The sequence below is a fragment of the Trichoderma aggressivum genome (assembly GCF_033847375.1).
Source record: "Trichoderma aggressivum f. europaeum strain CBS 100526 chromosome Unknown scaffold_029, whole genome shotgun sequence".
In the NCBI taxonomy this organism is placed as follows: Eukaryota; Fungi; Ascomycota; class Sordariomycetes; order Hypocreales; family Hypocreaceae; genus Trichoderma; species Trichoderma aggressivum.
The window spans coordinates 108,309-120,246 of record NW_026946395.1 but is presented as its reverse complement, the minus strand read 5'-3'; the positions used below and the strand labels follow the sequence as shown (position 1 = coordinate 120,246).

At 52.2% G+C, this 11,938-nt stretch overlaps 3 protein-coding genes across 3 annotated transcripts; 2 read left to right on the top strand and 1 right to left on the bottom strand.

The window, feature by feature from the left end:
- Positions 1–1,505: 1,505 nt before the first annotated feature.
- Positions 1,506–2,730, top strand: Triagg1_6961 (uncharacterized protein; the record flags this gene model as incomplete). Its single annotated transcript, XM_062901643.1, has 4 exons — positions 1,506–1,578; positions 1,669–1,684; positions 1,919–2,142; positions 2,198–2,730. The coding sequence occupies 4 exons, from the start codon at positions 1,506–1,508 to the stop codon at positions 2,728–2,730; spliced, it is 846 nt and encodes a 281-aa protein (XP_062754033.1).
- Positions 2,731–3,964: 1,234 nt separating this feature from the next.
- Triagg1_6960 (uncharacterized protein) lies at positions 3,965–5,887 on the top strand (the record flags this gene model as incomplete). The annotated part of the gene is made up of 2 exons (XM_062901642.1): positions 3,965–4,062; positions 4,147–5,887. The coding sequence occupies 2 exons, from the start codon at positions 3,965–3,967 to the stop codon at positions 5,885–5,887; spliced, it is 1,839 nt and encodes a 612-aa protein (XP_062754032.1).
- A 767-nt stretch (positions 5,888–6,654) lies between these two features.
- Triagg1_6959 (transcriptional regulator family: Fungal Specific TF) lies at positions 6,655–8,755 on the bottom strand (the record flags this gene model as incomplete). The annotated part of the gene is made up of 4 exons (XM_062901641.1): positions 6,655–7,330; positions 7,395–7,525; positions 7,595–7,929; positions 8,056–8,755. The coding sequence occupies 4 exons, from the start codon at positions 8,753–8,755 to the stop codon at positions 6,655–6,657; spliced, it is 1,842 nt and encodes a 613-aa protein (XP_062754031.1).
- Between the last annotated feature and the right edge of the window lie 3,183 nt (positions 8,756–11,938).

Sequence of the window (11,938 nt, the reverse complement as noted above, 5' to 3'; positions counted from 1 at the left end):
TTAGGTAGGCGTCAAATGCCTTTGAATCGTGTGTAGAAGTTGAAGATGCGGCGATTGTATTCGCGTCGTTCCCTCATGGGTTACATTGGTGAGCCTCTTGGTAGATGTCATCGAATTAAGCATAAAGAGTAGTTTATGGGATGCACAACCTTCTTCCTTGTCTCGAATTTTTCCATCCATGGATGTCATATTAATAGAACGACAGTGGCAGATGTTACCTAAAGAGGCCTGTAGAAAATAGTAATAGCGAATACTTAGGGGAGCAAACCAAGACAAGGATTTTCTCTGCATCTTGCTATACCGCATTTGAAGTCGCTGGTCTACATATCGGATACCTGATATTCCATGGATCTAAATCGTTCTCCTCTATCAGCTTAGCGGCTATTGATACTCTGATGATGCTCTTTTGCTATGCTTTCGGCCCTGGAGCTGCCGCGAATATCGGCTTCGTTGGACTGTTCTTCCGTGTCCATCTCAAAATGCCACGAGCTGAAGTTTCCATGGCATCTGTTAGCGTTAGCAGACGGCGCTCTGGAGCTTAGGCTTGGGGGCGTGGGGATCAACTAGCAGCCAGTCGACGGGAGACGAAAACAGCTCCAGAGTTTAGGTGGCCAAAGGGAAACCCCAGATTGTGCCATTCGTCATTGGCTACGTCTCCTCTTGTCGTCATCACTCATCATAGCCTGGCAGATCGGAGGATTAAGCCGTGCTAGTCCTTGGAATGCTGGCCGGGTGGGAATCGTCATTTCACATTCACATGCAAGATGATGGTTATCAAGACGCAGCAATACAAGATTGAAGAAAAGCACCAGAAAGGGCATCTCGTAGTATTTAGGGTAAAGATGAAATGCAGGAGAAGGAGAATTAAATGGATGCAATCAATGTGAATGATTGAGATGAGATGACTAATCTCAGGCTCGGGTCATAAGACAGCGTCATTTCCATCAACCAACGAAGCACATGCCCAGCTCTAGCCGCACTCGTGGCCTTGCAAAGAGGGCAGAAACAAGAACAATTCAAAAAAAGAGCTCACCAGGCAGCAAAACCAGCTTCAACCATGATGAACGCTGGCCTCAATCCATCACCAGCTGATATCCAAGAACGTGTTCACTTCAAACCAACTATCAGTGACGGCATCCACTTATTTTTTTCCTTCTGCCACCTTGGAAGCCAATAGAACTCCACACCAGCCACTAGCCAACCAAGCTGGGCTTCCTTCTTCCCTCCGTTTTCTTCTCTTCAATCTTCCCATCTTCTTCCAACTGCATCAGTTCTGCTATTTCTGCTTCTTCTACTTTTCCCATACATCACGAACGAATAATTCGACCTCGAAAGCATCTTGTCCCGCATCGTTGCCCTGCATCTCGGCTTTGTCTGGCTCTTCCGAAGCTACCCCTCATCACAGCAACCAGCTTCTGGCGCGCCGTCTTGAAGCTTCATCGTCATCGCTGCCTTTTGCCTAACGTCACGACCCCTCAGCTGGCGACAGCAATTCATACGACACTATGGCTCCTCCTCCGCCAAATGCGAACCTCCCGCTCCAGGAGCGCTTCTTGGCTCTAGCCCAGACGCTTCAGTGTATGTTCTTCAGACTCGAATGTTTTTTTTTTCCCTTTGTGCCGAGTTTGCACGTGCATATTTGCTAACTCGAGTCCCTTTGTTCCATAGTCGCCTGGTTTGTCGGGTAAGCCTCTACCAATCTTTGAAAGAGCTTTACTCCAAGCTCTGCCTCGACCCTGTCCCGCCTTCGAACCGTGCCTGGTCTCTTCCACGCTATTCCGCTGATACCCGACGATGACGACGAGCAAGAATCTTGATACATCACAGGGGGAATACAGCGTGGACTAGGGGGCCCCGAAACGATTGGTAGAACCGCAACATGACATGAGACACACGACTGACATTTTGTCCATCTCAGGCACCTGACTCTTATCCTTACCACCTCCCGATACGCCCTCTCATGGCTATTCATGAACTACTACAGCCGCATGGCACAGTTCTCATACCGGACATCGTTTGCCGCCGCCGCTCTGACTTATGGAATCGTTGTCTACAAGACGCAGCGAGCTCGTGCAAAGACCGGAACCAAAGCGCCTAATGGTGCCCTCGGCCTCCTTGCTGACGAGAACGTCCAGTACCTGGGTAAGCCCAAATGTCCACCCAGACTCGTCGCGCTGCTTGACTGACAGTTCAATAGCCATGGCCCTCGTCTGGCTCTTCTCCCCCCAATACCCCCTCGCTCTGCTCCCTTATTCCGTCTACTCCATCTTCCACGTGGCCACCTACTCTCGCGCCAACCTGATCCCCGTCTTCAGCCCTCCTCCCGTTGCCGCCGATGGCGTCTCTCGACCCAAGACCAGCAACCCGTTGGCTGAAAAGATCGGAAACTTTGTCAAGGAGTACTACGACTTCTCTATGACCGTTGTCGCCTACCTCGAGATTGCTCTGTGGGTTCGAGTGTTGCTTTCAGCCATCCTTTTCCAGCGTAGGTCGTGGATTCTGCTTGGCCTGTATACCGTCTTCATCCGAGCTCGCTACGCCCAGAGCAGCCACGTCCAGTCAGCCTTTGCCCACGTCAACGCCCGGGCCGATCACTTTGTCGGAGCCCAGGGAACCCCGCCTCAGCTCAAGCAAGCCTGGGACGTTGTCAAGGGCATTACTATCAAGTTCCACGATGTCACCGACGTCAGCAAGTACGTTGGCGCCGGCCCTGCCAAGAAGACGTCATAAACAACAAACGCATCTTTTTTACATGTGCACGGCGACAAACTCGGATGACAGAGCGAAGTGCCTTGGGCATGCTATTTGCGGAACTTGTATAGTTTATGGAATTCGAATTTGGTAATCCTGGTATCATTTCGTTCCTTTTACGGGCGAACCAGCAACCCGCTTGCGGTAACTGGTCGCGTTACTATGGCCAAGGCTTGCTTGCCACTTGTGACTTTGAGTCTCGACGAAACTTGATTTCCGCAATCTTGCAATGCTGGACCTTGGCTCAACTGGAGTCGAGTATCTTACAGCCTTTCCTTTCGAGTATCGGAACTAGGGCCGGCCAACCGGGCGGTGAATCTCAACCGGCCGTGGGTAGTAATTATTGGGAAACGGTGCAGCGAAATGCTTCTCCTGGGTATATCTGGATGAGCTACATGATGTAGTAGCGGGTCATGGAATTGGCGTGCGGTGGGATTTTTCTATGGCGGTTGTGGAAGCTGATGTTGAGTCAAGCTCGCGGCATTACAGAGTATTATCAAAATACTACCTAGTACTGCGTGTGTGTTTGTGTTTGGATCCCCCGGAGCAAAAGCTGAAGAAATCAGGCTTGGAGATGCCAATTGCAAGTCAATATCACGCACTGTGATGTGGTGTTCTGGTTTGAGCAACATCCTCTATAGTAAATTGTATCACGAATTGCTTCACTTTTGTTTCCACGAATCTTGATGTTGATGTCAATCATTAGCCAGTCTTGATGTCATCCATTTTGGTGGCGCTACTGTGGCACTAACAGCTTGAGCTGAGTGCTATCGTGGGGCAGCAGGACTGCTGAATGACGTCGCCTGAGATGCTCGCTAGCGGCCCCAGTACAGGCACCAGAACCCACTGAAGCAGCGCCACTAGCACCATCGCCATGTGCGCGGGGCCTCCCTGTACGGTCCCTTAGGTAGTGTCAGCAATTGAATTCGGGCTGGGGATGTCCACTTGTTTGATCAACAATGCAGCAGCCCGACACAAGCTTTGAGCCTTGCATCGCTACAACGTCACGACTCTAGCTGTTGGTTTCCTCCAGGTTGTTTCTACTTTTTGTCTGCTTTGATCGGCAGCGGACTTGGTCACCCGTCTTGTGGGGGTAGAGCCTCACCGAAACGCTGCCCGAGTCTCTACGGCCTCCGACCAGCTTCTACCTACTCAGCCTGCTCTTCTCAGCCTGCTCTGCCCATTCTCAGCCTCTTCCTTCCATCACACAACCATGGCTTCGATACTGCGGCAGATTGTTGCAGGTCCGCGCGCGCGGCATCCAGAGGCCGGGCTGGACCTTTGCTATGTGACAGACTTTATCATTGCAACGTGAGTGAACAGGAGTCATCGTGTCCAGCTTGAAGCGTCATTCATCTTCCACTAAGCCTCTAACCATGATTATGTATACTCCAGATCCGGTCCTTCGCAGACGTACCCTCAGATCGCCTACCGAACTCCTCTCGACCAACTCGTTGGCTTTCTCGACTCAAAACACGGCCAAGACTGGGCGATTTGGGAATTCCGCGCCGAGGGGACGGGATACCCAGATGAAGCTGTCTACAATCGGATATGGCACTACCCATGGCCCGACCACCATCCCCCGCCATTTAGGCTGATTCCCTTGATCATGGCAAGCATGCGGAATTGGCTTCATGGCGGGGAGGCGGCTGATGCGCATGCGGAGAACGACAAGAAGCCCCAGTCGCAGTCTTCCTATCCGCCGAACGAAGAGAACATAGAGGCTGTTTCGAGGTCTCTTTCGGAGCCAGCCAAGACCGAGAGGAATAAGAAGAGGGTCGTGGTGGTTCACTGCAAGGCGGGCAAAGGGAGAAGCGGCACCGCCAGCTGCAGTTACCTCATTGCAGAGGAAGGTTGGAAGGCGGAAGATGCTCTGACACGCTTCACTCAGCGTCGCATGAGGCCTCAATTTGGCGCTGGTGTGTCGATTCCCTCGCAGCTGCGGTGGATTGGCTACGTTGACCGCTGGACAAAGGGCGGCAAGATATACACAGATCGTCCTGTCGAGATCGTAGAGATCCACGTATGGGGGCTTCGCAACGGCGTCAAGATGGATGTCGAGGCCTTTGCAGACGAAGGCAAGAATGTTCAGACCGTGCACAGTTTCACAAAAGAGGAAAGGGTCGTGGTCGAAGGAGATGCGCCGGAAGGCGGTGGTCTGTCTGAGATAATATGGGATTTGGCGGGTTACTCAATCCAAAAGGACAAGGTCCCTGAAGCGGTGGAGTTTGCGGACGCAACCAACAATGATTCCAAGAAGAAGGATTCTAGCGACGAGCTGAAGAAGAAAGAATCCAGTGATGAGCCCAAGAAGAAGGATTCTTTCGACCCTCCTCCCTCACCCTCGCCGCAGCCTTCAGAATCGTCCATAGAGCAGGTGCTGCGGCGGAAGAGCGCCAAGCTGATAGAACGAGTATCACCGCCTGGGTCGCACTCCAAAATCGACAAATTCCGAGCCATGCTCACTGCCGAACCAACCTCACCAACAGCTTCCTCCCCATCCGAAGTCCGCACGGAGAGCCTCGATGAAACCGAGCCTGGTGGCATGGCCGTCATCCTCAAGCCGAAAGAGCCCATCCGCATCCCCAACAGCGATGTCAACATTGCCGTTGAGCGGCGAAATAGAACCCACAAGTCGATGGGCTTGACAATGGTCACGGCCGTTGCGTATGTGTGGTTCAATGTGTTTTTCGAGGGGAATGGCCCCGAGAAGCAAGGCAAGGCTGATAGCAACGGTGTCTTTGAAATCGAGTGGGACGCCATGGATGGTGTCAAAGGATCCAGCAGAAAGGGAATAAGAGCTTTTGACCGCATGTCGGTCGTGTGGAGATTTGCCGATAGCGGTGAACCCAAGGCGGACGAGGTGGTTGTCGAGCCCAAAGAGGGTGAGCCAGTGCCGCAAACTAAGGCGGCGGATTGGAAAGGGACAGATGCTCCAAAGGCTCCAGGCGATCTTGGACTGCGGCAACAAAGCCCTCTCAGTGCAGATATAAGCAGGGCCAGCAGCATCAAGAGCGCTGACGGAACAGTAAACCAGACTCAGGGCGAGGGAGCCGACACCGACAAGGAACTGGAAGGCTTGAAGCGCAGCGGACCGTCTGGAGAAGACTTGGATGAGGGCGAGAAGAAGAGCTAGAACGGTGAAATGGAGGACATAAACGCCAAGAGGGAATCACGACAGAGTTGTTTGTTTTAATGATGGCATGAGTTGCGATACGGAAAAATACGGCATATGATTTATGGGGCATAGTAGAGTAGCAGGTTTGATACCATCGTGGAAGATATCTCATTCTTCTTTCAAGGTTATTGTGAGTGTCGAGTGTGGTATCGTGACATGAATGTTTCATCTTTTAGACGATTCTCAATATAATATGCGACGCTGTCTAAGTGCAGAACGTGTACATGCGAAGACCGGATATCCTCCATCAAAACGCGCCTTTCGAATATGAATAACAAAGAAATGAACAAAAGACAAAACATGAATCAATATTCCACCCCTCTTCCAAGTTGTTTTTAAATAGAATGAAGAATACTCTAATTATCCACATGAAAATACCTTCGTAGTAATTTCTTTTGTCCAGTTTTTCTTCTTTTTGTTTGTATAGTAAAACATGATAAATCTCTTAGCTGGATGTGGATGATTTCTATACACCGACATGATTTAACGTATGGATTTCATTCCAGCGATCTGGAGTTGTTGAGATTTTGGCTGACAGACGATGAAATTAGTGTGAGGAGTTGCAGACACCGCTATAACCAGGTGGAAACGTATTTCTATCAAGTAAAGTAGGTCGATGTCATCGTTGCGCATCATGAGCCGCACTTCAGCTTCAAGTATTGAAGATGCCCGTCCAGTCTCGATACAGGCAGCCGTACACGGGGTTGAAATGCTGCAAATAAACGTTATATCATCCACGCATGTGGCTGGTCAAAGCACTCATCCCACTCCGTCTTCCCCGAGGCCCAAAACTTCCTCATTGTCGCCAACGCAGCGCCGGTACAGCCTCCGGTAAAGGGATCTCGCACGCCATTCAGCAGGTACATTTCCACCAGCATCTGGTTCTCGACGGTCCCTGTCGCGGCGGCTGTACCAGCCACTACCACTGGCCACAGGATATGGTCGAGGAGCGGGAGGAATTCGGCCGTGGTGTCGAGAAGATGGAAGAGATTGGCTCGGTGAAGCTTTTGTAGCTCTGCACATGGCTTGGAAGGCGAACACTGCGAGGTACAAGGTAATGTTAGGGCGGAAAAAACAGCCACGGAGGCTTTGAAAAGCAGCGAGATGAAGAGCAGAGCGTTGGCTTTCGTCTCGTCTAGGGATTCGTTCATGAGCGACACGGAATACATGTCGACTCGCTCAAGTATATCACAGAGACTAGGCTCGGAGGAGCCGTCGGAAACTGCGGCATCTAGCCTGAGGCGGTTGATGAGGAATATTTCTCTAAACAGGGGCGCGGGACAGTAAAACAACGGGGTGCTGCCCATTTCGTATAGGGCCATGACATCGTCAACGTCAAAGTTGCAGGCATCAACCATCTGCGAGTGGCTAGGGCTGGTGGTGTTGAAGACGGTGATGCCACTGAGTGAAGCCGATAGGTACATTGTCAGCTTGAAACTTGTCGATATCAGGAGGGTTGACATACATGACGAAGCTCTGCATCAACAACGGAGTGGTGGAAGACTTCATCAGCTTCCGTAGACCCCCGCAATGCTTGATCAGCATAAGGTAGCCATCAGCGTGAAGGCGCCATGACAACGAATTGGAGACGAGAACCTAAAGATAAGCAAACATAAGCCATCAGTTCATCATCGTCAAGTAAAGGACCCTCTCTCTAGGTCTCACCTCTGCGCTCATCAAGTGGGCCATGCTGGAGAATATGTTGAAGACGTTGCCCGGGTAGCTTTGTTGAATCTCATCGTTGAGGGCCCGGATAGATTTGCCGATGTGGCGATAGAATTCCTGCCATAGGTGAGACGCCGGGCCCGACGTCGACGGCTCCAGATCCAAGCCGTGGATGATGGACACGCACATGATGCGGTACCCAACGGCTATGGCTAGAATGCAGTGGCGGTTTGCGTCCGTGAGAGACTGGAGAGCTTCACCACTCAGCTCGCCTCCCCAAGCGGGATTCTGCACAATCTGCCTTGCTCGCATCTTTGGCAGCAGCAGGTTGTTATCTGGGAATAAACCTCAATGTCAGACAACAGCGAGGCTTATACGGGCCAGTGGCAATGCCAGGTAAGCTGAAAAGGGGGGGGATTGAAAACAAAATGCAAAGTTGAATAGTAGAAATGGCAACGTACAGTATTGGATGGCATCTACGAAATCCCACTGCTCTGGCCGCAGATCTGGCGGGATGTGCGCCACATGGATTTGCCTGGAACTGGAACTGCCAGCCGAGCTGGATTGCGTCCTGCTGGCAACGAGCTGAAGCTTCGCGTCCTTTTCTTTGAGCAAGCCATCCCCGTTTGGGTCCTCACGACGGCCATCGTCGCTGCGGATGCTTGCCTTCTTGGTGGCCGCCACGATGCTCGAGGCCGAGCCGCCCGGAGACGCCTCCGAGATGGTGCCGGCATCGCTGCTCCGATCGCTGCCGCTGCTGCTAGTATTGGGACCGTTGGTGTCGCTGACGCTGCTGCTGGCTTTACCATTGCTGTCCTTGATATTGCTGTCAGTGCCGCTGCTGCCCTTCCTCCTCCGCGCCCTCGGCGGCGTGCTCGCCACTGAAGAAGAAGCGCCCCGTTCCGGCGTCGACGATGCTCGCGCCGTCGTCAAGGCCGGGCTCGGCTTCTGCTTGAAGCGCTTGGCCGGCGCCGCGCCCCGGCTCCTGACCTTTTGAAGCCGCGATACCTTGCCCGTGGGCAGCCACGTGAGCGGCCTGGCGTTGTTGTAGCCAGGACAGACCATGCCGGCGTCGCTGCAGTTGCCGCAGATCGGAATCCTGCCGTCGCACGGCGAATCGCGGCGTTGACACTCCCAGCATTGCGGCCTTTTCGAGGTCATCTTGGCCGCCGCATGCTGTGACGCCCGGAGAGGCGGGGAGATGGAGAGACCCAAGATCTTGCCGTGTATTCAAAGAAAATTTTCTTGTTTTGATTTTTCCCAGACAGCCAGACGTTGGGAGTCTGTCTTATGTAGCAGAACGCTTTTTGTAGATTCGATACGAGATGATGTCGCGGGGTGTGGCGTATGCCTAGCCCCAGGTGCTAAGATCCCTTGCGGGTTGGCTTCTGTCCAAGTCAGGTAATCAGCTGGATGCCAGGGGAGACAGGAAGACAAGGGGGACGGAGGGGGCAAAGGCGCTTCTACGGAGGAATGTTTAGATCAAGCAAGCACAGCAGCTCGGGGACAAATCAGCAGCGACACGGAACATGAAGTCGTAAAGACCGATGATGGGAGAGAGAATGAGCAGTCACAAGAGCAAACACGGGATCGGCAAGAGAAGATGGGATAGAATCAGGGAGATTGGGATAAACGAACGATGGTACGCCGTGCGTGTAGACTATGATGCTATCACTCGGGAGCAACCATCCCACCTTTCTGCTGGCTCTTTAAAGCCATCCATCGAATTAAATCAACCTTTTTACCCTTCAGGCCTAAGCACCCCCCCTGGTTCGTTCTTGATCCGCGGCTGCTACAATAACTAGCACAGCTATCAGTCAATACCATGTGCCATCATCATCTTTCCCCGGTGTTCTGTTCTTAATACTGGCTCCTCTGGTATCTGCTGTTATCACTATTGAATTTGGACACGGGATGAACACTGGGTACATGTAGCCAATCTTGGGTCTTGGCTATGTGGCAAATGCCTCTCCATAAAAAGACCAGTCGGGTGATAAAAGTCGAGGGTTTAAATAGATTCTCCGATCAGATACGCGATGCTAAGCATTCCAAGGAACTGTCCAAGGAACAAGGAGAAGAAAAAAAGGCCCCCAAGGCGCCTCTCACAGATATTCCTTCGTCGGCAGCGTGGCCAATGAAGAGGATGGAATTTTGCCCCTTTGGCCGAGCCCCATGGCGCAGTGCATTGCTAGTGAGGGCAAGCTTACATGGAGCATGAAGGATATCAGACTATGTCACGTCTTCTTTGTGCTCTTCTCTCGGCCTTGGTCCTACCACTCGTACGACTCACCAAAGAAACAATCAACTACATGTTTGCAAGCGCTCCGAGGACATGCAGCAGCAATGGTAACATCACCAACGCCCTCATCCAGCCCTGGCACTCAAGGAACCCACTCGCTCAACGGCCTCCAGATGCACCCGCCCCGATCTGGTCTCTCTCTCCCACGCTAGAAACAGAGCAGCCGAGTGCCGTTAACCCACGGAAGCGCTACGGCGGATCGACGCTCCGTTGGCTGTCAACTCATAGGCCAGTTTCCTCTCATCTGCCCGGTGTATGATCGGACCGACGGCTATGCGGGATGCCGTTGAATCACAGTGGGGGGAGATAGGTCTCTTTGCTCGGTCGATTTGACAAAAAGACGGGGAATCAAGCCGGGAGACAAAGGGATGGGTGTGGCATTGAGTGCACTGCGCTATCAAGGGGTTGGCAGAGGACATGGAGTAAACATTGAAGCCTGGTTGGAGTCTTTCTGCGCCATCTTATGTGCATCCGTTAAACTTTGCACAAAGTACGGAGCAGCCAGTGAACGGGATTCTTTCGACAGGGCTAGACCAAGGGATCGAAGGGGGGCGTTGTTTAGCGCGGGAGACCAGGAGCAGGTTCACGGATGACATTCGAGACATTTTCAAAGGCTACAGTATGTTGGACCTGTCACGACCCCATTTGGCCAGCACGTTGGATGGCTGTTTTTCCTTTTGTGCGACATGAAGGGTTAACGATGGGATGAATAGAGAAAGAGAGGAAAGAAACTGCAGAAAGCCGGATATACTCTCGTCGTTGAATTCAACTTGGGGCTGGAGTACAGCCGGTTGCGAATCAGCTGCTCCCCATCACTGGAGGGCGAATTGATGAGACCCCTAAATATCCTATACTGGGTTAATAGCATAGACAAAACCAAATCCTTTAACACAGCTAGACGTCATACTTCAAACCTCGGCGGGCGAGAGCTGTGGCAAATCGGCCAACCTCCAAGAATTACGCCAAGGACGCCTTGCTGACAAAAAGAGCACTGGCATTCATCCCACCTACCCTAGAGCCTGCGACCGATTTGCTGGGATTTGAGCAAGATGATCGTGACTCTAGCTTTCTCCAATACATCACATCTGCCTCTTCCGAACAAGCCATAAGCCGCGGACGCTCTCCTCCTCTTTGTCCCGGCTGACAGCACAACTGGCGTCCATGGGATTCGGCCACGCTCGACGGGCTTGCCGCTACCAGAGTCCTTGAACCAATGGCGTTTACATGTAATCTGGGACACATGGAAATGACGGAGGTCAGATGGACGACCGTCCGAGAGCTTAATCGCCAGAACAATTGTTCGCCTCCTCGTGGCTCCGGTCTGACACGGATTTTAGGTTTGGAATTGCCGTGGCAGCTGCGGCATCTCCAGCAACTTGATTGATCATTGATGCCCCCCCAGATTGAGTTGCATGGGCCAAACCGGCTTGCTGGGCCAAAGTTCTGTGATCGATCGATAAGCTGGTCGGGCGAGCCGGAAATTTGCTTCCTTCCGAGGCTTCCGCAACCACCGCGCCGGGATATATATAGTAATGTGTACTTGTACAATAGTAACAATAACGTATAGCCGTATACCTAGGTATTTATTTGCACATGGACCGCCGGCGGATGGGGAAAGGACAGCAAATACATGTACTGTAAGCCCACATGGCTGTCATTGCCGTCACAGGTTCGCCGCCACGGACACGGAGAGGGTCCCTGTGGAAGCCGCACAACAACAACCTCGCGCCTAGTCGGAATCATTTTGGAGTTTACCAACATGTTGGGATCTGGATTTTAGGATTAGTGCTCTTAGTAATCGCCAGTAATTGCATCCTGGTCCTTGTCATCGCCGCTGCCCGATGATATAATAAAACACCAGACCCCTTCCCGCCCGGCTTCGTAAAAGCCGGGCCCAATTGTAATGTAAGCAACGCAACGGACGTCCTTTTCGCATCATGACAACCGCCCGGTGTCTCGTCATCTAGCATTGGGCACGAGACAGGTTGTATTCGCCCTTGGAATTTCACGGCTGCCAACCAACCGCCCCCCCCCTTTTTTTTTTC